The sequence below is a fragment of the Emys orbicularis genome, chromosome 12 (assembly GCF_028017835.1).
Source record: "Emys orbicularis isolate rEmyOrb1 chromosome 12, rEmyOrb1.hap1, whole genome shotgun sequence".
Lineage (NCBI taxonomy): Eukaryota > Metazoa > Chordata > Testudines > Emydidae > Emys > Emys orbicularis.
In genome coordinates, this window is record NC_088694.1 from 42,953,306 (window position 1) to 42,979,435 (window position 26,130).

Consider the following 26,130-nt stretch of genomic DNA (forward strand, 5'->3'; position numbering starts at 1 on the left):
CATGTTTAATTTTCTATAGATGAACTGTGAGAAGAATTTCTCAATAGAAAAATAGGGCTCAGATTACCAGGTGGTGTAATTTAGCATAGTTGAGTTGGACTCAACGAATCGTATCTCCAGTAAGTATAAATAGATATAACACAAATGGAGTCAAGAAGACTGATCCCTAGCTTTTCTATATCAGTGTAACTCCACTGAAGGCATGCCAGATGCCAGATCTACAGCTGGTTTTACTTGGCATGGCTCTACTGAAAGCAATGTGCCAGGTTGACACCTCGCATAAATCCGTGTGGCCCAACTGGAGTCAATGGATCTTTCGCAAGCTACACCAGCTGAGGATCTTGCCCTGACAAACAGACATATCACACATTACCAACACATTTATAGATACTTCTATTTCACTGCTAATAGTTATCATGTCTTATGACTGAGATTTTCAAAGGTGGTTAAGGGATTTGATTTCAATGTGTGTTAGGCACCTAGATGCTTTTGAAAATCCCATATGCCCCACATATCTTTAAAAATCTGACCTTATGGCAGTTTTAAAAATCTCACCCTCAGACACCAAGTTCACATTAATCTCTTCCTATTTGCAATTTCTGAGCACTCTCCACACACTACTTTTCACTTCATTATTCTTCAGGCTGTAGATGATGGGGTTGAACATGGGAGTTAAGACACTGTACTGGATGGACACCACCTTTTCCAGAGTGAGAGAGTAGCTAGAGTCAGTTCGTATGTAGCTTATAAGCCCGGTCCCATAGAACAAACCAACAATGATGAGATGGGAGGTGCATGTGGAGAAAGCTTTACATCTTCCCTCCTTGGAGGGTATTCTAAGGATGGTGGAGATGATGAACATGTAAGAGATCAATGTTAACAGGAGGGAGAGCATCCCTAAAATTATAGTGAAGGCAAACAGCACCATTTCATTGATGAATGTGTCAGTGCAAGAAAGTGGTAATAGAACCGGAAGCTCACAGCAGAAATGGTTAATTTCCTTTTGCTCACAGAAGTGTAAGTCAGTTACAAGGACAGTGTTGACAAGGGAATTTAGCAAGCCGGCTATCCATGCGCCACCTGCCATCCACATACAGACCGGTTCACTCATCGTTTTCAAGTAATGCAGTGGCTCACATATGGCAGTGTATCTGTCATAAGCCATCACAGCCAGGAGGTAGCACTCCGTGGTAGCTAGAAAAAAGAAAAAGAACAGCTGGGCAATGCACCCATGGACAGAAATTGTCTTCTTCTCTGCTAGGAAGCTCTCCAGCATTTTGGGGACTGTGACTGAGGAGTAACAGATGTCGAGAAAGGATAAATTACTCAAGAAGAAGTACATGGGGGTGTGAAGGTGATGGTCAGCCCATATCACCAGCATTATCATCATGTTCCCCAAGAGAGTGATTAGATAAATAGCTAAAAACACCAGGAACAGGAAAATCTGGAGGTGTGGCTCATTGGAAAGACCCAGGAGAGTAAACTCATTCAGTGTGGTTTGATTCTCCATTAGCATGTTCAGAATCGTGATAGCCTGCAGTGATAGGAAAACCAGAAATAAAGGTCAACAGTGTCATTAATGGATGAAGAAACTGAGAAAGATGAGGGGAGATTTCATTTGGATCTTGGAAAGAACAGAGATCTTCTGCTTGTTCTTGAAGATACAACTGATGTCTGGAATGATATGAATGCTTCAAAAATAGTTCACTGGAATAAAATATTTCTTCTGCATTGTTGTGTTTGCTAATTCATGACACTGACCTTTTGCAGGTATTGAGTCTTATTTTTGTGGTTAAGAGAATATTAAGCAGCATACAGGTCTTGTGAGGGTCCTCTGCACAGAGAAAAAATGTGTGTTCTGTGACTAGCCTACTGAATCATAAAAAAAAAATTGAGAAAAGTGAATTTTAATCATATAGGAAAGAATGTTTGGATGATGCAATTTTCCAGCTCAGATTTTGTCTTTTGTTTACATTAAAAATAAATAAATGAAGGATTATGCTGGTCCAATAAGGAGACAGAAACAGGAACATATGACCAGTGCGAGTCCAATCAAAACTAAACAACCATTCAAATAAATACTACATCTTTGCAATTGAGAAGGTACCTGAGTACAATTCCCAATTAGAAAACAAGGAGCATTTTTTCCTAATAAATTATGCAGTCATAAATATTCACTCACTTCAAATGAGTTTGTCAGATTTAGATGAGATATCTAAAGATGGGTGGATGGATGGATAGGTGAGAGACAGTTGATTAGATAGATACATGGGTGTATATGGGGATAGATAGATAGATAGATAGATAGATAGATAGATAGATAGATAGATACTAATTCTACCAGTATTTAATGGCTATGATATTCCAAGGGACCTGAGGGGGAGTTAGAAGCCCAATTGCAATGGACTCAATGAGACTTGGACACCTAATTCCCTTAGGCACCTTTAAAAATCTCAGCCATTTTAACCTCATCCCCTTTGCTGAATTAATTCTAGACTCCCAGTGACTTCCAATATGCCCTTTCTTTGTTCTCTACCTCTTTTCTCCACCAAACAGAGATAATTTCTTTCCACAGCTCCTCAAGTAGAGAAGGGTGAACTGCATCCACCTTGGTGATAACCTGCTGTCTAAGTGAGAAGTTATCTAAGTCTTTAACAGCTGGCATTTCCCCTTGTTTCCTAATGCTTTGCTTTACCTTTCTCTGTCTATCAGTCTATTTACCTCTCTTTCTCCCCCCCCTCTCTGAATATTTATTTGTCCATCTGTTCATCCATCTGTCTCTCTCTCTCTCTTTCTGGTCACCCCATACATATCTATCAATCCCTCTATCTATAAATCTGTTTGTTCATATTCTGTCCATCTGTCCCTCTTTGACACACAAACTCTTTTTTCTCTCTATATTGATCCATTCCTCCCTCTCTCTCTCTCTCTCCCCTTATTCACTTGTCTATCTAATCAACTATCTCTGACCTATCCATCTATCCATCCACCCAACCATCTATCATTTTTCTATATTGCCTGCAACCATAACATTTAAAAACATGCTATGCAGCAATGAATTAGTTGTGGCATAGCTGAAATTGGGGACAGACAGAAGATCATTACATTATCAAATAAGGGATTACATGGACTGCATCTATTGAATATTGATAATTTTTAAAAGAAAATTTGGATGGAGGTCACAACTAGATTACTGTCCTACCAACATAAGTAGCATTTATTCTCCCAATTAATCTCATTAAAGGCAATTGGCTAGTTCTCACTTGGTGTGAATCAGTGTTTTTCCATTAACTTTTAAATGCAGATAATTGATTCACACCAGCTGGGAATCTGGCCCCTGTGAGCATGAAAGGAGTTTGATTTATGAATTTGCCAGGGTGCCAGTTAGATTTTGAAGCTGAAATCTCACAAACTAGATTTGGCAATATATTAGAATCCAATAGGATAACCCCTCTTATTGAGTCCAGGGAGAATTTGCTTACTAGTTTAATGCTGGGGTTTTTTTTCAGGTCAACTTTTTAACTTAAGCTGTATTTCTCAAATCAGGACATTTGCTTATTCTCAACAAACCAACAATTCATTAATTCACTCAGAACCACATTAATATTTAATCAACGGTCACCATTCAAATGTAATCACAAGCAATTGTGTGTACTTCACACAGAGAACAGTGCTGCAAGCTACTATCACAGACTAGAGTTGAAGCTCAGTAGTTACAGCAAAGAATAATGCAAATTTCAAGATTTCTTATGACATTTACTTATGATCAACAATTCTCAATTCTTTATTTATTACAGTTTTAAGGGTGCACTTGTCTTTAAGACACTTTGAAGACAATGGTTACTTCTCTTTGACTAGATTGGTCTAAAAGGGACAAGTTTAGAATATTAAAACCAATTGTTTAAAACAATTATTTTCAATCTCTTTTAAGCCAATTTGCTTGGATTTATAAAGAAGTTAAAATCTAAAATATGGTTACTTGAGGTCTCACTAGAGAATGTAGTTTCAGCAAGATAACCTACAGTTATTTATGTTAAAGTAGAGAAGAGGAAATACAATCTTTCAGATGAAATCTTACCACTTCTTATCCTCTTAACCCTGAGATGGGGAAGAATCCTTTTCACATGGCTGGTTCAGGCATTTCGTACACTTACAGTTCTGCTTCTTCTTGTATTGGGTTCAGTCAACTCTCTTGAGCACATGGTGACCTCAGTGTATATACCCTAGTTTCAGGGCTTCTTGAAGAGGCCCGCCCTCTGATTCCTATTGGACACATGCAAAGGGGGTCCTGAGATTTCAGCTCTCTTAATTCCTTTGCTGCTTCCATTAATATCCAGTAAATGGTGCTGGTGTATAACACATTTCTATAATGCTTTTATTATTGGAGGCTTTTTAAATTTGATTAATGTCAAGGATTGTATTTCATTATTTGCACCTACTATCAATTGGGACCCCTCCCCCTTTAAGCAATTTCTCTTACTATCCCAAAATTATACCCTGGTTTATATCTTTTGACATTTCTCCTTCCTTGTGCTAGGCAACTCCTATTACTTCTATAGTGTAACAATTATTTACAATGAAAACCAGGAATGTCCTTGCATGCTTCTACATTTGGAGAACATACTCCATATATTCTTTGATTATACTAAGCCTTTAGCATTATTTAGGACTTACAATAGAACAAGAGCTCTGTCTTAGCTTGAAAGCTTTTCTCTCTCAGCAATGGAAGTTGGTCCAATAAAAGATATTGCCTCACCCACCTTGTCTCTCTAATATCCTGGGATCACATGGCTACAACAACACTGCATGCAATAGAACACGAGACATTTTCCACATATAGAAGGATGTAGATCTGACTCACCGGCCAAACAAATGTGCAAATTCTAATTTGGGGTGAAAGACAGATTGTACCTGATATATTTGATTTACAAGGAAACAATAGTTTACAGTAAGTTTGGGATGAAAACATGTGGCTTGGGTTTCTTGGGGTAACAGTTTGCCCAATTTGACCTTCAATCTTACAGTCACATTTCTAGTTGTTGGTTTTTTTTTAACTTCCAGCATCCCTTCCCATTTCTTCTTGATCCACTCAATGTGAATCATAGAAGTTCAGGGCTAGAAGAGACCTCAGGAAGTCATCTAGTTCGACCCCCTGCTCAAAGCAGGACCAACACCAACTAACTCATCCCAGCCAGGGCTTTGTCAAGCTGGGCCTTAAAAACCTCTAAGGATGGAGATTCCATCACCTCCCTAGGGAACCCATTCCAGTGCTTCACCACTCTCCTAATGAAATAGTGTTTCCTAATATCCAACCTGACCTCCCCCACTGCAACTTGAGACCATTGCTCCTTGTTCTGTCATCTGCCACCACTGAGAACAGCCTAACTCCATCCTCTTTGGAACCCATCTTCAGGTAGTTGAATGCTGCTATCAAATCCCCCCTCACTCTTCTCTTCTGCAGACTAAATAAGCTCAGTTCCCTCAGCCTCTCCTCATAAATCTCCTCAATGCGCCACTTTGCAAAGGAAAACAGGGTGTGACTCTTGTTTGGTAACATGGAGTTGTTTAGCTAGCTTGGGAGGGAGAAAGAGGTTTATATATATGGAAATAATGAGAGATTCTTGCTTAGGTGATTAACAAGACCCTCATTTAGCCATTTTGTTCCTATATCTGTGGAGGGGAATGTCAGATCTTGGCTGATTTGTGGGTCCTTTGGCAAAGAGTCTCGCATTTTCTTATTGTCTTCATAGATGGATCCTATTGTGGGATAAACAGAGGTGGGATAGCTTTTCTCATTTTTGAGGTCCAGAAGGAATCATTGGTTATTAATCATTCAAGGCGTAGCAGTCCCGTATATCCCTTATACCCCATAAACTTAATGGAGCTCTACTGATTCACATCAGCAGAGATTTAGTGCCAGATTTTTAAGGGAATAAAATGAGAACTACATTCATCGCTGGTGTAATTACCCTGGCATCAAGAATTCAAATTCATCAGCTGAAGTTAGCCTTAAGGAAATGTAAGTATGATAAAAAAAAACATCTACCTTGGGTTTTTAGGTACCAAGACTTCAGATTTGTGGCGTAATTTTTTAACGCTAAGAGTCACTAACCATTGGAATAATTTACTACGGATCATGAAGGATTCTCCATCCCTGGGAATTTTAAACTCAATATTGGAATTTTTTTTAAGATGTGCTGTAGCTCAAAGGGAATTATTTAGAGGAAGATGCATGGTCTGCATCATGATCACAGTGAGCCCTTCTGGCCCTGGAATCTATGAAATCTTTTGAAACACAAGGTCTTGCAAATGTAGCAGGAAGCTCTCCATCCTGAGTAACAAAAGAACTATGTAAATGTACGGAAGTCAGAGGGGAAAATGTGATCAGAAAAAAACTCTGAACCCAAAGGATGAATTATTTAACACAGGTTTTGTTTTGTTGCATGACATTTGGGAGCTCTTCACACTTCACAGTGTGTTCTTGTTGTATTTTAAGGGCAGTCATTAAAACTAAATCTCAGTTTTAATGGAGATACGGCAGCCAGGTTGTTATTATATTGTTATTATATTATATATATATATATATATATTATATAGCTACGCTATTCCCGTAGCTGAATTTGCATATCTGAAATCGATCCCCCCCGTAGTGTAGACGTAGCCTAAGGCTCCTTTGAACATCTCAGAAGGTGGTGATGAGCTACTGGGAGCAGCATGGGAGGTTCAGTAGGGGATGCTCTGTACTCAGAGTGAGTGCTCTCCACAATAGCAGCAGGGAGTGCTGGGTGCAAAGAGCAGGATGGAGAGGTCAGTCGGGGGTGCCGTGCCCTCATAATCACACACTTAGCAGGACTTGTTCCCTCGAGCAGGGGGCAGCACACACCTATGCACAGGGCTCACACCCCTGCAGGAGGCAGCAGGGAAACACATACACACACACACACATAGAGTTTCCACTTTGCATAACATTCAGTTTAATAGCATTGTGTGACATTATACCCTAGCTGCTTTGCCCTACAGTGGTGTCTCATTTCAATGGTCAGTTGAAAAGAGCATCAAGTTAAAAAAGTATGGATTGGATGACTGGACTATAAGGTGGATAGAAAACTGGCTAGATTGTAGAGCTCAACGGGTAGTGATCGATGGCTCAATGTCTACTTCGCAGCCGGTATCAAGTGGCGTGCCCCTGGGGCCGGTTTTGTTCAACATCTTTATTAATGATCTGGCTGATGGGATGAATTGCACCCTCAGCAAGTTCACAGATGACACTAAGCTAGGGGGAGAGGTAGATATGCTGGAGGGTAGGGATAGGGTCCAGAGCGGCCTAGACAAATTGGAGGATTGGGCCAAGAGAAATCTGATGAGGTTCAACAAGGACAAGTGCAGAGTCCTGCACTTAGGATGGAAGAATCCCATGCACCGTTACAGGCTGGGGTCTGACTGGCTAAGCAGCAGTTCTGCAGAAAAGGACCTGGGAATTACAGTGGATGAGAAGCTGGATATGAGTCAGCAGTGTGCCCTTGTTGCCAAGAAGGCTAACAGCATATTGGGCTGCATTAGTAGGAGCACTGCAAGCAGATCGAGGGAAGTAATTATTCCCCTCTATTCGGCACAGGTGAGGCCACGTCTGGAGCAATGCATCCAGTTTTGGGCCCCCTACTTCAGAAAGGATGAGTCCAGCAGAGGGTAGAGAAAATGATCGGGGGCTGGGGCACATGACTTATGAGGAGAGGCTTAGGGAACTGGGCTTGTTTAGTCTGCAGAAGAGAAGAGTGAGGGGGGATTTGATAGCAGCCTTCAACTACCTGAAGGGGGGTTCCAAAGAGGATGGAGCTCGGCTGTTCTCAGTGGTGGCAGATGACAGAACAAGGAGAAATGGTCTCAAGTCACAGTGTGGGAGTTCTGGGTCAGATATTAGGAAACACTATTTCACTAGGAGAGTGGTGAAGCACTGGAATGGGTTACCTAGGGAAGTGGCAGAATCTCCATCCTTAGAGGTTTTTAAGGCCCATCTTGACAAAGCCCTTGCTGAGATGATTTAGCTGGTGTTGATCCTGCTTTGAGCAGGGAGTTGGACTAGATAACCTAATGAGGTCTCTTCCAACCCTAATCTTCTAAGATTCTATGATTCTATGAATTTGATGTGCCTTTGGCTGCATTGCTAAAACTCTTTGTGATCCTATGTGGTGAAATCCTAGACAATATTAAATACACCAGTGATCTGTGGTTGTTGGTCTTGGGGATGAAGCAAGCACAGCTACAATAGATGTGAAGCTTCAAGACAAACATACACAATCTCTAGGAAATAAACAGCCCCAGAAGAGTAGAAGTGATTATCTCCTGTTTTACACAGAATCAAACTACAGCACCAAATTAGTAGGGAACTGTTGTTAGGAGACAGTTATAGGCCATTGCATTATCCTTGTTGCTCTGAATGAAATGTCCCAACAGCAGCCTGGGAGGGGAAAGTTTCTGCTCCCTAGGTAAATTATTTGTCACCCCGTTGGGCCTAATATACAGGAACATTTGACACCCACAGCTCCCATTGTTGTCAATGAGACCTCAGCACCTTTGCAATTCAAGCCCACATTGATCCTGTGGTGAATGGAAAATGATCAAGGACCATACCAGGTCCAGGCATATCTCCTGCCCTGGCTACACTTGTGAGTGTGGGGCAAAAAGTTCAACAAAAGACACAGGGAGATTTTGCATTGGTTGTGGCAAACCATTACTGAACTGGAGTATTGTGTCCAGTTCTGGGTGCCACATTTCAGGAAAGATGTGGACAAATTGGAGAGAGTCCAGAGAAGAGCAACAAAAATGATTAAAGGTCTAGAAAACGAGCTATGAGGGAAGATTGAAAAAAATGAGTTTGTTTAGTCTGGAAAAGAGAAGACTGAGAGGGGAGATAACTGTTTTCACATACATAAAAGGTTATTACAAGGAGGAAGGAAAAGAATTGTTCTTCTTAACCTCTGAGGATAGGACAAGAAGCAATGGGCTTAAATTGCAGCAAGGGAGGTTCAAGGTGGACTTTAAGAAAAACTTCCTAACTGTTGGGGTGGTTAAGCACTGAAATGAATTGCCTAGGGAGGTTGTGGAATCTTCATCATTGGAGATTTTTAAAAGCACGTTAGACGAACACCTGTCAGGAATGGTCTAGGTCAGCGATTCTCAAACTGGGGTCCGCGGAACCCTGGGAGTCTCCAAGAGAACCCTAGGGGGTCAGAGGGCCCCGCTGATCAACTCCTCCCCCTTCTTTGTCCCTCGCTCAACTCCTTTCCCTCCCTCCCAGCACCTCCTGCATGCTAAAAGTCCAGTGACGCAGTGGGGCTAAGGCAGGCTTGCTACATTTCCTGGCCCCACACCGCTCCCAGAAGCATCCCTGTGGACCCTGAGCACTGACTCTGCAGCTCCCATTGGCCAGGAACTATGCCCAATGGGAGATGCAGGGGCAGTGCCTGCGGGCAGGTGCAGCGCATGGAGACCCCTGCCCACCCCCCGCCCAGGAGCTACTGCCAGAGGGATGTGCACCCAAACTCCCTCCCTCCCAGAGACTGCACCCCTCACCCCTCCTGCACCCTAACTTCTTCCCAGAGTCTGCGCCCCTCATCCTCTCCTGCACCCAAACTCCCTCCCAGAGCCTGCACCCCTCCTGCCCTCCCCCACCCAAACTCCCTTCCCCAAGCCTGGTGAAAGTGAATGAGGGTTGGGGAGAGCAAATGACAGAGGGAGGGGGATGGAGTGAGTGGGGGCAGGGCCTCGGAGAAGGGGCTGGGCAGGGGTGTGGCCTCAAGGAAAGGTGCAGGACAAGGACTGAGCGGGGGGGCTTGGGGGTCCCTGAAAATTTTTAAATCAAAATGGGGGTCCTCGAGTTGCTAAAGTTTGAGAACTGCTGGTCTGGATAATACTTAGTCCTGCCCTGAGTGCAGGGGACTGGACTAGATGACCTCTCAAGGTCCCTTCCAGTACTGCGATTACTCTTTTGGAATAATTAATTCTATTGATGTTGATTAATCTTCCTAGCTACAGTAAAATGGGTGATTGCCTCTGAAAACCGGGGAATACACTGCTCTGTGCCAACAAAAGAATCTAAAGCTGCAGGAATAATCAAAGGCCTTGCCATTATTTCTAATAATCCTGTGATGCTCTCCCCCCTTACAAACACCCTTCCAAGGGAAAGTGAGCTGTTCAAGAGACAGGGCTGGCTCTAGCTTTTTTGCCGCCCCAAGCAAAAAAAATGGCAGCCACAAGGAGCGCATGGAGGGCGGTCAAGGCAGCTCGCAGGGGAGTGAAGGGTGGCGCCCGCCCACTCCCTCCACCCATGGGCATCCAGGCGCTGCAGTCTGCTCGCAGCTGGGTGAGAGGGGCTCCCCCCTCCAGCCTTGGGGTGCCTCTCCTGCTGGCTCAGAGAAGCGCGGGAGGCAGAGCCCGGTGCAGGCGGCGGGGAGTGGCGCGTCCCGGGGAGCCCGGCGGCACAGTGAGCGGCGGGGATCGCTAGTTCCTGTGCCCCCAGGCTGGGATCTGTGCCCCTGCAGGGCTGGGCTGGGACTGGCGGAGCACGGGGAGCCAGACGGGGGCTCCGGAGCTGCGGACCGGGCTGCCAAAGCAAAAAAAAAAAAAAAAAAACCACGGCAGGGCGGCCGGAATATGCCGCCCCAAGATTGGCCGGAATGCCGCCCCTTACAATGTGCCGCCCCAGGCATGTGCTTTCTCATCTGGTGTCTAGAGCCAGCCCTGTCAAGAGATAATTAACCTCTGTGGGTGACTAACACAAAAAAGCATGACCATCATGAAAGGCTTACAAACGCAAAGCTGCATGGGCATTAATTTACCAGCTAATGTCATTTTGTGTAGCACCCCTTGAATTCAACAGAATTCGACCAGACTGCAGGGCTGATGATTTGGAGAATGAAATAAAATACAACAAAATTCTTCACCACAGTGTGACAACACAGCCTCTCTTTGACCATGCTTTATCCTCTGCTGCCACCTGGTGTCCATTATGGAGCAGAGCAGCACCTTGATCATCCCTTAAGTGTCCTAATGCCCATTATCCAGTAAAATATTTCCCACCCTCACCCTCTGCTGCCCCTAGTGCCCATTATACAGTATAGCTGCCCCTTCCCCAGCCTCACCCTCTGCTGCCCCTAGTGTCCATTATGTATCAATTGGCACCAGCTGGGGATTTCTCTTTAAGGATTAAAATACCCTTCTTGTGTAGTTTTTCGTCTCTGTTTCCAAAGGAACCTATGGGCTGATTCTCTATGAACACCTATGGGCTGAGTGCCTGCTGCTTTTTCAACTTGTGTCATCAGTAACACCTGGGCTCAGTGATTAAAGAATGAGTGTAAACTGCCGCCAACAGCTGGGTGAGTGGTCAGGAAGCATGTTCTAGTGGCTTGAATGCTATATGGGAACTTGGACCATTCTCTTCCCTATCAATGACTTACTGTGTGACCCTGAGTAAGTTATTTAAGCTCGGATTTCCCTAGGACCTTATTTATGTTGTATTCATTGTACAGGAATCCTAGATGATTAACTTGGGGTTTGTGGATTCCACTGGGTGGCCAGCTGCCTAAAGGTTAGATGCTGTAATATTGACCATTGCAACACCTAAGTCCTTTTGTTAAAGTAGCCCAAGATGTGGAAAGTGTTATTTATTGTGTTGGGTGCTCAACATCTCTGAAAATTGGGCCAATGGTTTGCTTTGTTACGGCTCCTTGAAAAATTTTGGTTGAGAAGTTTTTTTCTGTTGGAAAATGGGGTTTGGGCAACACTAAAACCCTTAATAGGGAAATTTCAATTTTTTTGAAAAAACAAAAATCTGAATTGAAAATTCTGTGAACACAACTCTGAATTTTCCACACTTTCTGATGGTTTCCTGACTTTTACCAGTTGGAAAACAGTCAAAGTGTTGAATGTGTGACTGTATGAGAGAAAATAACCATTTTAAAAAGGAATAGTTTCAAAACTGAACCAGACATCACACTGTTTTGAGTTAGGAAACAGTGACAAAGATTGGGAAAATGGGGAGAAAAAGCACTTTTGTGCTTTTTTTAAACTTTCCCACGGGAAAATGAAACTTATCAGGTGGGAATATTTCAAAATGGGATTTTTCATGGGAAAAAATCCTGGTTTTCAGAACATGTTTATGTGACACTGGCAGACCACGGGAGGCTAGAGTCAGGCCAATTCACTTGTGTGTGAATATCAAAGGAGATAAATGTATTAGTATTAATTCAAGCCAATTCACTTGTGTGTTAATAGAGATCAAAGGAGATATTAACTGTATTGTTTTTCCCTATCTATATCCTGTTGTTTTCTATTGTATTACATTTACATTATGCATGACCTGTAATAAAATAACCCTAGATCAAAGTGTGTATTAAGGTGAGAGTGTATTCAGGTGTTGGAACTTCATGAATACTAATGGAATGTTACTTGTATTGTTTTCACTTATCTGTTCCTATTATAATTACATTATGTATATCCCTATAACTAAATACCTCACTGAATGCAAATGAAGAAGAGTGTTACATTCACAGCAATTGGCCATTGTTGGATACAGACACTTGTCAGAGTGTTGTTTGTTAAAAGAAGCCATAAGTACTGATTCATAGATTCTAGGACTGGAAGGGACCTTGAGAGGTCATCGAGTCCAGTCCCCTGCCCTCATGGCAGGACCAAATACTGTCTAGACCATCCCTGATAGACATTTATCTAACCTACTCTTAAATATCTCCAGAGATGGAGATTCCACAACCTCCCTAGGCAATTTATTCCAGTGTTTAACCACCCTGACAGTTAGGAACTTTTTCCTAATGTCCAACCTAGACCTCCCTTGCTGCAGTTTAAGCCCATTGCTTCTTGTTCTGTCCTTAGAGGCTAAGGTGAACAAGTTTTCTCCCTCCTCCTTATGACACCCTTTTAGATATCTGAAAACTGCTATCATGTCCTCTCTCAGTCTTCTCTTTTCCAAACTAAACAGACCCAATTCTTTCAGCCTTCCTTCATAGGTCATGTTCTCAAGACCTTTAATCATTCTTGTTGCTCTTCTCTGGACCCTCTCCAATTTCTCCACATCTTTCCTGAAATGCGGCGCCCAGAACTGGACACAATACTCCAATTGAGGCCTAACCAGAGCAGAGTAGAGCGGAAGAATGACTTCTCGTGTCTTGCTCACAACACACCTGTTAATGCATCCCAGAATCATGTTTGCTTTTTTTGCAACAGCATCACACTGTTGACTCACATTTAGCATCACACTGTTGACTCATATGATTCAAAGAGAGATCCTTTATCTCTGGACTGTTTGGATTCTAACAGAGCAGAATAAGTTAACGAGAAGAGGGAGATCCCCAGAGTTTCTCTCGGTAGCCCTAAAGAGACTTTTGGGAAACTGGCAGATTACTACATCTCTGCTATCATTTGGGTCTTACAAATGTTGACTCAACTGTTTATGTATTTTACCAGCTTTAACCCCTAAATAGCTCTCATTTCTTTTTCTTTGGCTAATAAACCCTGTAGTTAGCTTATTAGAGAATTGGCTGCCAGCATTGTCTTTGGTGTGAGATCTGGAGTACCAATTGATCTGGGGTAAGTAACTAGTTCTTTGGGACTGGGAACAATCTGACGTGGTGTGATTTTTGTTCTATGTGACCATTATCACTGATTCCAGAAAAATATATTTCCCCAGTATTTTCCAAAGTACTATTTTCACCTACTTATTTTTCAGACTATAGATGATGTGGTTTAACATGGGGGTTAAGATGTTGTACTGGATGGTGAACAGTCTGTCCAGAACCATTGAAGAAGCTGAGCTGGGTCTTATGTACCGAAACAAACCAGTCCCATAGCATAAAACAACCACAATGAGGTGGGAGCTGCAGGTAGAGAAGGCTTTACACCTGCCCTCTGTGGAGGGTATCCCCAGGACGGTGGAGATGATATGTATATAAGAGTGTATAGTGAAGGAGAATGAGATGAGCCCTATGACCATAGCAGAAGTGAAAAACACCACTTGACTGGTAAAAGTCTCAGTACAGGACAGGTCTAATATGGAAGGAAACTCACAGATGAAATGGCTGATTTCATTGAGCCCACAGAATTGCATCTCTGACAGAGGAAGAGTGTTTATCAGTGCATATAAGAGACCCATTGTCCATGCACCACCCACTAGCTGACAGCAGACCTGTTTATTCATGGTCACCATGTAATGCAATGGATCACAGATGACAGCATATTGGTCACAAGCCATGGCTGCAAGAATTAAAACTTCAGTACAGGATGACATAAAAATAAAGAATATCTGGGCAATGCAGATATTTACGGAAATTGTTTTTTCCTCTCTCAGGAAATCCACCAGCATCTTAGGGACAGAGACAGAGGAATAATAGATGTCAAGGAACAATAAGTTACTCAGGAAAAAGTACTGGATGGTGAACAGTCTGTCCAGAACCCCCAACACATGGGGGTGTGGAATTGAGAATCAGCCTTTATCACCAGAATGATCAGCATGTTCCCCAACAGAGTGATGAGATAAATAACTAAAAACACCACAAAGAGGAAAATCTGGATCTTTGGATCACTGGAAAGTCCAAAGAGAATAAAATGGATCACAGTGGTTTGATTATACATTGACTTCTTTTTTTCAGCAAAACTGGGACCTGCAAGTAGAGAAAAATGTATAAAATCAACAAAAAGTAATTGTATCTTCACCATGATATTATTATCTAAGTACTTACTTAGATACATAATCTGTGTGACACAAGAATTATAAAGTATGTGCTACTGCATCAAATTGTACCTTATAAATGTGGTTTAAAGTGTTGGCATTCTGCTTTATCTACTGAAGCTACACAGATTTCAGCAGCATAGTGGTCCTTAAACTCTTTCCATATTCAGAACCACTTCTTGAGATTCACATCTTCTGGACACTTTCCCTGTCATGGTGCTGAATTCTGTTCCCAAAATTTTCTTGTGACATCTGAAGATTTCAGTTTTAGGAAGGAAAAGCTATTTTGCAAGGTAAATAATGCAACCATATAATAAACACATGGCTCTGAGAAATGACTGATGCTCAAAGAAATGGTGATAGGTGATTTAATGAAAAACCTAGACAAAGAGATAACAGTTTTTGCCAGTTGTGTCCTGAGTTTTATTAATATTCTTGGACAAATCAGAATCTCCACATGCATTCTGGGTAGGAGGAGGTGTGAATGTGCTGGAGTGGCCAGACCCAGCCCTTTCCCCCTCCCCCCCCCATCTCAGGACCCCAGGGATTGCCTTTTCCATGCTGGTCCAATCAAAAATCCACCCTCCCACCAGCACTGAGAAGGGGGGAAGGGACACAAAAGAATAAAATACGGACATAGGGATGGATTTGAAAATAGAATCCCAGAGCTTCATTGACTTTGAAATATAATGGGATGGGGGCTAAACCCAGCTCTGCCACTGACCTGCTGGGAGACCTTGCAAAGTCACTTCCCCTTCCTGTGTCTATTTCCCCATCTGTGTGACATGGCAGCAATGATGCTTTGGAAGCGATAGGTGTCTAAGAGCGAGGTATTATTATTACTTGGCTCCCGTTTGGGGTTAAATGACCACCACACCAAATACCCAATATTCAAGGTTGGTCACCATCAGCCTGAACATAGGATTCCACCCACCTGTGAATCCTCCAGGCCAGATCGTGATACCTTACTCCCTTTCAGTCTCATTGACTTGGGAAGTAAGGAGCTGCCCAGCGTAAGTAAACAGCTGCAAGTGGGATGCTGAGAGTTGCAATTCCAGGTCCCCAGACTAATCTCAGGACCATTAATGGGGGAACAAATGGAGCTTCAGAGAAGTGGAAACTGAAGCAGCAAAATAGAACTTCCAAGCACAAAATAAATTTAGTGCCGCACAGGGGTAAATATAGGCATAGGAGGGGTCAGCTCCAAAAAAGAAAAGGGAATTCACAGGAAGACAATTAAAGTGCTGTGTCATTGAATGAAAGGTTCAGGGAACGAATCACTGGGCCAGCAAAAGTCTGCGAATGACTACATAGGTTGGCGGTTAGGGCACACACCTGGAATGTTGGAGACCTGGATCCAGTCTCCTTCCTCTCATGAGTCTTTAATCAGTTATCCAAAGTGGAACAGGTCCAACAGGAGAAACTGCAGGAGCCATACATCAGACTATCCCATAGTTCTGTGCACAGAGCACTTTTCTGAGACAGGGGAGACCATTGTTCAAACCCTTTCTCTGTATCAAGAGGAGGAGGGAATTACACAGGTCTCACATGTGAGTGCACTAAGCACTGTGTTAATAGTTATAAGGTGGACTCCTCCTTCTCCAGACAGATTATGGGTATGTCTACACTACAAAATTAGGTCGAATTTATAGAAGTCGATTTTTTAGAAATCGATTTTATACAGTCGATTGTGTGTGTCCCCACTTAAGACCATTAAGACCATTAATTTGGCAGAGTGAGTCCACAGTACCGAGGCTAGCGTCGACTCCCGGAGCGTTGCACTGTGGGTAGCTATCCCACAATTCCCACAGTCTCCGCTGCCCATTGGAATTCTGGGTTGAGATCCCAATGCCTGATGAGTCAAAAACATTGTCACGGGTGGTTCTGGGTACATGTCGTCAGGCCCCCCCACTCTGTGAAAGCAACGTCAAAAAATCATTTCTCACCTTTTTTTCCTGGGTTACCCGTGCAGATGCCATACCATGGCAAGAATGGAGCCTGCTCAGCTCACTGTCACCGTACGTTTCCTGGGTGCTGGCGGACGTGGTACTGCAGTGCTACACAGCAGCAGCTCATTGCCTTTTGGCAGCAGACAGTGCATTACGATTGGTAGCCATCATCATCGTCTCCTGGGTGCTCTTTTAGCTGACCTTGGTGAGGTTGGTCAGGGGCACCTGGGCAGACATGGGTGCTCCTGGCAGACCTCGGTGAGGTCTATCGGGGTGCCCGGACACAAATGGGAGTGACTCCAGGTCATTCTCTTTTTAAGTTTAGTCTCCTGGAGATTCAGTCCTGCCTGCAGTCGTACTGCACCGTCTTCTGGCAAGCAGCCAGGAGACGACGATGGCTAGCAATCGTGCTGCACCATCAGCTGCCAGCCTAAGATGTATAAGAGAGATGGAGTGGATCAAAACAAGAAAGAGACCAGATTTGTTTTGTATCCATTTGTATTCATTTGCTCCCCCCTCCCTCCCTCTGTGAAATCAATGGCTGACAAGCATTCCGGTGAGGTCTGTAAGGGGCACCTTGAAAAGTTTAATGGAGATTCAGTCCTGCCTAGAAAAGTGGGGGGAGGGATAGCTCAGTGGTTTGAGCATTGGCTTGCTAAACGCAGGGTTGTGAGCTCAATCCTTGAGAGGACCATTTAGGTATCTGGGACAAAAAAAAAATCTGTCAGGGACAGTATCTGGTCCTTCCAGTTAAAAGCAAGGGGACTGGACTCAATGACCTTTCAAGGTCCCTTCCAGTTCTATGAGATAGGTATATCTCCATATAATAAACCCCCCTTCCTAGTGGAAAGAGTTTTTCCTAATATGCAACCTAAACCTCCCCCACTGAAACTTGAGACCATTACTCCTTGTTCTATCATCTGGTACCACTGAGAACAGTCTAGATCCATCCTCTTTGGAACTCCCTTTCAGGTAGTTGAAAGCAGCTATCAAATCCCCCCTCAGTCTTCTCTTCTGCAGACTAAATAATCCCAGTTCTCTCTGTGACATTGCAGTCTATATGGTTTTATAAAAATATGCTAATGAGTGAATATAATGTAACTGGAATATGCTTCATCTATATGATTTTATAAAAACTTGATAATGAGTGAATACAATGTAACTGGAATATGCTTCATGCAAAAGGTCTCTTGTAAGGTATCATTACAAAGCTTATTGTCTACTGAGTGTGGTCATCCTATTTGTATAAATGTATCACTCTTGTATCTGAAACTAGAAATATGAAATATAACTTTGAGGGCCTATTGTAATTATGCAAAGTGTGGGCCATTAATGGTGGTTTGGAATCTTAATGGCTCCCATCAACCAGGACAATTGACTGGATGGCTCTGTTTGCAGGCAAACCTTCCTGTGAGTCAGGCTGGGGGAATGAAGGCTTGGAGATCTTACAGTGACATGTGATCATGTCACATGAACTGGAATCTATCTTTAACCTGGTGCTTTTCCAGTGAGGGGGGGTGGAGACCCAGAGGGACAAAGGATTCCCACCAAAGGCGAGGAGAGCCATTAGGAAGAATCCCCTAGCTACCACCTGAGCTGGAACAAGAGCTGTACCGGGGAAAGAATTGTGCACAGGCCTGGAAGGTGTCCAATCTGAGGGAAAAACTTACTGAAGCATCTCTGAGGGTGAGATTATCTGTATTCAGTTTGATTAGAAATAGATTTGCACATTTTATTTCATTTTGCTTGGTGACTTACTTTGTTCTGTCTGTTACTACTTGAAACTACTTAAATCCTACTTTCTGTATTTAATAAAATCACTTTTTACTTATTAATTAACTCAGAGTATGTATTAATACCTGGGGCAACAAACAACTGTGCATATCTCTCTATCAGTGTTATAGAGGGCAAACAATTTATGAGTTTACCCTGTATACAGGGTAAAACAGATTTATTTGGGTTTAGACCCCATTGGGAGTTGTGAACTGCTTTCAGGTAAACCTGCAGCTTTGGGGCAAGTAATTCAGACCCTGGGTCTTTGTGGGAGCAGACAGGAGTGTCTGGCTCAGTAAGACAGGGTGCTGGAGTCCCGAGCTGGCAGGGAAAGCAGGGGCAGAAGTAGTCTAGGCACATCAGGTGGCAGCTCCGAAGAGGGTTTCTATGATCTAACCTGTCACACCCTCATCTTCTCATCATAAGTCATGTGCTCCAGTTCCCTAATCATTTAAGTTGGCCTCCATTGGACTCTTTCCAATTTTTCCATCTTCTTCTTGTAGTGTTGGGCCCAAAACTGGATACACTACTCCAGATGAGGCCTCACCAATGCCAAATAGAGGGGAATGATCACGTCCCTCGATCTGCTGGCAATGCCCCTACTTCTACAGCCCAAAATGCCATTAGTCTTCTTGTCAACAAGGATACACTATTGACTCATATCCAGCTTCTCGTCCACTGTAACCCCTAGGTCCTTTTCTGCAGAACTGCTGACTAGCCACTAGGTCCCTAGTCTTTAGCAGTGCATGGGATTCTTCCTTCCTAAGCGTAGGACTCTGCACTTGTCCTTGTTGAACCTCATCAGATTTCTTTTGGCCCAATCCTCTAATTTGTCTAGGTCCCTCTATAGTCTATCCCTACCCTCCAGCATATCTACCACTCCTCCCAGTTTTTTGTCATCTGCAAACTTGCTGAGGTGCAATCCACGCCATCCTCCAGATCATTAATAAAGATATTGAACAAAACCGTCCCCAGGGCCAACCCTTGGGGCACTGTGCTTGATACCGGCTGCCAACTAGACATGGAGCCATTGATCGCTATGATGAGCAGAGGTTTTGGACCTAGGCATCTAACATGGAAGTCAGCCCCCAAAAGTCCCTTTGTGAATCTGGTCCTGTGTGGATGTGTGAGGGATTAAAAAAAACTGAATGGGGGGAGGAGCAGGCAACATACTAAAATAATTGATAGAATTATAAAAAACACCTGGCCTGAAGGACCAGAAAATTCCTTTGTTATGTACCGATTTAAAGACATTGACTTCTTCATTCTAAATGTTTATGCACAGAATTGACTAGATCCCCTGAGGTGATGGGTATCAGAAATTGCCACTACTTCATCATATCTCGGGCTCATATCTGCTGCTGGTATTTCTACAAGCAAGCTAAGAAATTCAGTAGAAATAAAATGTAATCAAACTTATGCAATAGTTCCAAGAAAATCCAGGAAGTGTGAGACATCTGAGGCTTCTCCATCATTCCTAGCGGTACCGATTAAAGAGTGAGAGACTATCTCAACAGCTGCACATAGCAAAGCAGAGCATTCTTCACCTTGAAGAGGGAAATCCAGTTCAAGTCAGAATCGATTTCATTTACAGAGATATGTGTCTATTTATACTCAGTGAAGAACAAAGAGCAAGGCATTAAGCTATAGGTTTCCAATTAATTCTGAATGTATGCCTGCCACTCCTGATATATCCTCCTGGATGTCTGTCTGAACAGCCAATTGCTTTATCAGAAAAGCCACACAGCTGCATGTTTATTTTTTATTTAAACTACATTAAAATACTAATTATATATATTGGCTATTTCTCTCATTCAGCAGGTGGCCATGTTGCTGGATGGGGTCTCAGGGACATCAGGTCAGATTGCTGGGTGGGGCTGTGAGTCAGAAGATCAGATGGCTGGGCACGGGGAGGGGGATCATATGTCTGAGTATTTTAAAGACATCAAGTGAGAATTTTGACATGCCATCAGTAAATATCTAGTGTACCATTCAGATTATGGGTTGCCCGGAGTTATTTATCATGGTAACGCTGACCTGAGTTAAACTGTTGAGCAACTGAACAAAAATCAGTGGAATTTCTTCTGGTTCACTTTAGTTTAAATGAGAACACAACTCACCATGAGGATAAGAAAAGTTCTATACTTCATTCCCAATCACCAAACCACTCAGTCCCTCAAATGGTTTAAATCAGCAGTTCTCAAACTTTAGCAACCCGAGGACCCCCATTTTGATGTAAAGTTCTTTGGTGACACCCGAGTCCCCCCCTGCTCAGCCTCAGGCCCTGTCCCTAATCCACCCCTTCCCCGAAGGCCCCACCCCACCTCTTCCTGCCCCCCACTCACTACATCCCCTCTCTCTCAGTCACTCGCTCTCCCCCACCCTCACTCACTTTCACCAGGCTGGGGTAGAGGGTTGGGATGCAGGATGGGGTGTGGAATGTGGGCTGGGGCAAGGTGGTGGGGTGCAGGAGGGGGTGTGGGCTCTGGGAGGGGGTTGGGGTACAGGAGGGGATGCAGGGTGCAGACTCTGGGAGGGAGTTTGGGTGTGGGGTGTGGGCTCTGGACCGGGGCATGGGGTTGGGGTGCAGGAGGGGATGTGGGGTTCAGGCTCCGGCCAGGTGGCACTTACCTTGGGTGGCTCCTGAAAGCGATCAGCACATCCTCTAGCAGTGGCTCCTAGGTGGGGGGCCAGGGTGTCTCCGCACCTTGCCTCTGCCCAAAGGCACCACTTCCTCAGCTCCTATTGGCCACAGTTCCCAACCAATGGGAGCTGCAGAGTTGTAACAATAGAGTTTTCTTCCCATGGCCATCCCCTGCCCTCTCCCTTGATTCAAGTTGCATTGCAGTCCATAAGTATAAATTTCTTCTCCAGCTTCCTGAACAAAAAGAATGTGTTGGAAAACTGAGGGTGCGGGAGAAAATTTGTAAAAATGTTGCCAGTTGAGTTGAAATTCAGATTTTGGTCCAAAAACATAAGAAAAGACAGAAAACAATGATTTTTTTTGGCTAATTTTCAGTGAAATTTTGAAATTGATAAATGTGTATTAGTACTCCATTAATGTGCACCATACTGTACTTTAAACATTTGGTTTCTCAGCAGGCATGCAAAATTTCACCTAGTTATTGGCTCTTGGGGGGCAGGGATAGCTCAGTGGTTTGAGCATTGGCCTGTTAAACCCAGGGTTGTGAATTCAATCCTTAAGGGGCCCACTTAGGGATCTGGGGCAAAATCAATACTTGGTCCTGCTAGTGAAGGCAGGGGGCTGGACTTGATGACCTTTCAAGATTCCTTCCAGAGATAGGATATCTCCATTTATTTATTTGATTTGATTTAATGGCCCTAGGCAGCTTGTCAAAGGTCAGTAACCCAGTGGTAATTTAGATCCATGGTTTATTGACAGTGTACCCTACACAGCTCCAGGGTGTAGTGTTCTGTCCCATCTAGTGGGGGGGGGGGAGAGAGGGAGAGGGAACACGAGAGAGGGAGAGAGAGCGAGCGAGTGAGAGTGAGCGAGCTCTACAGCCTTAGCTAACAGTCATATGGCTTTTAGCTCATGCAGTAGAGGCTTATGCACTAAGCTCCAGAGGTCCCAGGTTCGACTGGGGTCTGTTGGTGTTACAAGAGCAGTCTTAAAAATCATGTCTTCAGAAATTTTCAGAAAGGGGAGAATTTTAGAAAGGTTCCTATAAAAAGTTAATACTTGTTCTCCCTGTGCTGGACCCTGCCCCATTGAAGTCAACAGGAGCTCTATCATTGGCTCCATATTCTGCAGAATCAAGCTCTTATGGTGCATCTCATTAATTTAAGTCCCTCCTTCTGGTTCTACTGCTATGTATTTCTCAATGAGGGACCAGGTGTAGCTATTATCTGAAGGATTTTTACTACCTCCTCTAAACAGAAATGAAATCACAATGCAGCCATGAACATGGAACTGCGAAGGTGTAAGATGTGTGGTTCGTGGAGCATTTCCCAGTCTGAACCTGATCTCAGTGTGGATTTCATCTACACTCTGTGAATTACCACTTTTTTGGATCATGGGCTGAACTGGAAAAAAAAAAAGAGGGGGGAAAATTGAGCCAAACTAAAACAAAAAGCTTTTGCATTTTTTGGCAAGATGAGAAAGTAAAAAAAAATCATTTGGGGTTCAACAAAACATTTTATTCCATTGTTGAGTTTTTTATACCTTTTTAAGAATAGAATTTAAGTAGAACTTGCAACCAAAAGTTATTTTGAATTCAAAAATCAGAATACTTCATTTTAAACGTGAAAATTATTTTCCCCCCCAATATTTTTGTCTACAGAAACTGTTGGGCAAATTCATCATGAATTCACAAAATGTTTCCATTGACCCAAACCAGCATATTTCGGCGAAAAAAAGTGTTATCCAAAATAATTCACCCAAATTATGTCTCATTTTGTGACTGTTTCCTAGCTCCAGGATGGAGCTGAAAGAAAACATCTGATCTGAATATCCACACCTTTGGAATCTAGGTACGGATTTGAATGTTGGGGCCGATCCTGACCCTGTTAATTGTAGGACTAGATTGTAATATCCTTAATCACAAAGCGTGCCACCTCACATGCACACATACAAGCCAAAGGATCAGAGTGATATTTAACAACCTGCATGATAGTTGCTATTTTGTGCATTTATTAGGTACATTATGGACCAGATCTTCAGCTTGTGTAAAGCAGTTAGGGTGACCAGACATCCCGATATTATCGGGACAGTCCCGATTTTAGAGGACTTGTCCCACGTCCCGACCTTACATTGGTCAGGACATCTGGTCACCCTATATGAGGTGGACCGCAGCAAGCTGGCGCTGCCAGCGCCACTCACCTTTCCTCCCTGGGCCCTGGGGCAGCGTGCAGCTGAGCTCCCGGAGCGGCGGCGCCAGCCCATGGGGCCCGCTGCCCAGCCGGCAGGAGCCTGCAGAGCGCAGCCCTGCCCCTGTCCTGGGCACACATTCAAAAACCAGTAGGAGAACACTTTAACCTGTCTGGTCATTCAATGACAGACCTGCGGGTGGCAATTTTGCAACAGAAAAGCTTCAGAAACAGACTCCAATGAGAAACTGCTGAGCTGGAATTGATATGCAAACTTGATACAATCAATTTAGGCTTGAACAGAGACTGGGAATGGCTGAGCCATTACAAACATTGAATCTATCTCCCCATGTAAGTATTCTCACACTTCTTATCAAACTGTCTGTACTGGGCTATCTTGATTATCACTTCAAAAGTTTTTTTTCTCTTACTTAATTGGCCTCTCAGAGTTGGTAAGACAACTCCCACCTTTTCATGCTCTCTGTATGTGTGTATATATATCTCCTCAATATATGTTTCATTCTATGCATCCGAAGAAGTGGGCTGTAGCCCATGAAAGCTTATGCTCAAATAAATTTGTTAGTCTCTAAGGTGCCACAAGTACTCCTGTTCTTTTTGCGGATACATACTAACACTGCTGCTACTCTGAAACCAGTTAATATACAGTTTAGAGCATAGCAATTTTAAAGCTCTGCATGTTCAGACCAACTGAGCTGAAAATTGTGTTCTACAGTATTCAAAACTATTAAGATGTGGGCTGAAATAAAATCAGCATGAATTGCTCAACAATAGCAATGCTCAACAATACCAATTGCTCAACAATACCAATGCTATATATTGTAAAACATTACAGTCAAATCTTGCAAGTATTACATAGCACGCCGCCTTGCCCAAGTGGTAACTAAGCATAATATCTTCCTGTTTCAACATTCTTAACTTGTATCCCATAGCTCCTAGAAGTTGTTTTTTTCCCCAAACTCTGAATGCTGCTAAGTTATGAGTTTTAACAGGTTTTTTTCTTTTAAACCACAGCACTGAATGTTATTCTAAAATTGTTTTCGAAATATTCTTAAACTCCCAGTTTATCCCCCGCTGATGTTCATTGTGAAAAGTATTGCAGGTCTAATAATAATATTTGGCACTTTTGTAATTCACTGTCCAACATGTGTTTTGTGCCCTCCTCTGGTGGATTTTTAGAGGATAACTGTATAGCTACCAGCTAAGGGAGTTATATCTTGAATTCAAGTAGTAGAAGCTCATGCTTTTAAGTCTGGATGGCTCGGGTTCAATCTTTGATGACTAGCTGTCAAAGCTGCTTCCCCACTCTGAACTTTAGGGTACAAATGTGGGGGCCTGCATGAAAACTTCTAAGCTTAACTACCAGCTTAGATCTGGTCCGCTGCCACCACTCTCGATGCTAATTCCCTTCCCTGGGTAGCCTTGAGAGACTCTTCACCAATTCCCTGGTGAATACAGATCCAAACCCCTTGGATCTTAAAACAAGGAGAAATTAACCATCCCCCCTCCTCCCTTCCTCCAACTCCTGGTGGATCAAGATCCAACCCCCTTGGATCTAAAAACAAGGAAAATCAATCAGGTTCTTAAAAAGAAGGCTTTTAATTAAAGAAAAAGGTAAAAATCATCTCTGTAAAATCAGGATGGAAAATAACTTTACAGGGTAATCAAACTGTAACTTTGAACCTAAGCCTAGAGGGGGGTCCCCCAGAGGACCCCCCTCTAGGCTTAGGTTCAAAGTTACAGCAAACAGAGGTAAACACCCTAATAAAAGGTACATTTACAAGTTGAGAAAACAAAGGTAAACTAACACGCCTTGCCTGGCTGTTTACTTACAAGTTTGAAATATGAGAGACTTGTTCAGAAAGATGTGGAGAGCCTGGATTGATGTCTGGTCCCTCTTAGTCCCAAGAGCGAACAACCCCCAAAACAAAGAGCACAAACAAAAGCCTCCCCCCCCCCCCAAGATTTGAAAGTATCTTGTCCCCTTATTGGTCCTTTGGGTCAGGTGTCAGCCAGGTTACCTGAGCTTCTTAACCCTTTACAGGGAAAAGGATTTTGGAGTCTCTGGCCAGGAGGGATTTTATAGTACTGTACACAGGAGAGCTGTTACCCTTCCCTTTATAGTTATGACACGCCCCCCAAATCACAGATAGTGTTGGACAGCCGGTTCCACACTGGCTGTGATTTCTTCCTCGAGCTCTAGGAGAAAACAGAGTTAATAAGACACATGCACCTTTAGACATACTACTGATTATATAAAAACTAACAATATGTTCCACATTCCAAGAACAATTTTTAACCAGTTGATTCTGGGAAACTTTCCCAGGAGAGTGCATCACCCACTTTGTTAGAAGCCCCTGAAATGTGTTGTATTTCAAAATCAAAATCTTGGAGAGCTAAACTCCACCGAAGAAGTTTTTTGTTATTCCCCTTGGCGGTATGAAGCCACTGTAGCGCAGCATGGTCTGTTTGTAGTTGGAAACGCCGTCCCCAAACATATGGCCGTAGATTTTCCAGCGCGTACACAATGGCGTAGCATTCCTTTTCGCTGATTGACCGGTGGCTTTCCTTCTCAGGCAGTTTCTTGCTGAGAAACACGACAGGATGGAATTCTTGATCCGGTCCTTCCTGCATTAAAACTGCTCCCACGCCCCGCTCGGACGCATCTGTGGTTACTAGGAATGGTTTGTCAAAGTCTGGGGCCCTTAGCACAGGGTCAGACATGAGTGTCGCCTTAAGCTGGTTAAAGGCCTTTTGACACTCATCAGTCCACTGAACTACATTTGGCTGTTTCTTTCTGGTTAGGTCTTTCAGCGGGGCGGC

The 26,130-nt window shown here is 43.3% G+C and overlaps 1 protein-coding gene across 1 annotated transcript; it reads right to left on the reverse strand.

The window, feature by feature from the left end:
* Window positions 1-586: 586 nt before the first annotated feature.
* LOC135886235 (olfactory receptor 5A2-like) lies at window positions 587-1,516 on the reverse strand. Its single transcript, XM_065414069.1, has one exon. The coding sequence runs from the start codon at window positions 1,514-1,516 to the stop codon at window positions 587-589; it is 930 nt and encodes a 309-aa protein (XP_065270141.1).
* Between the last annotated feature and the right edge of the window lie 24,614 nt (window positions 1,517-26,130).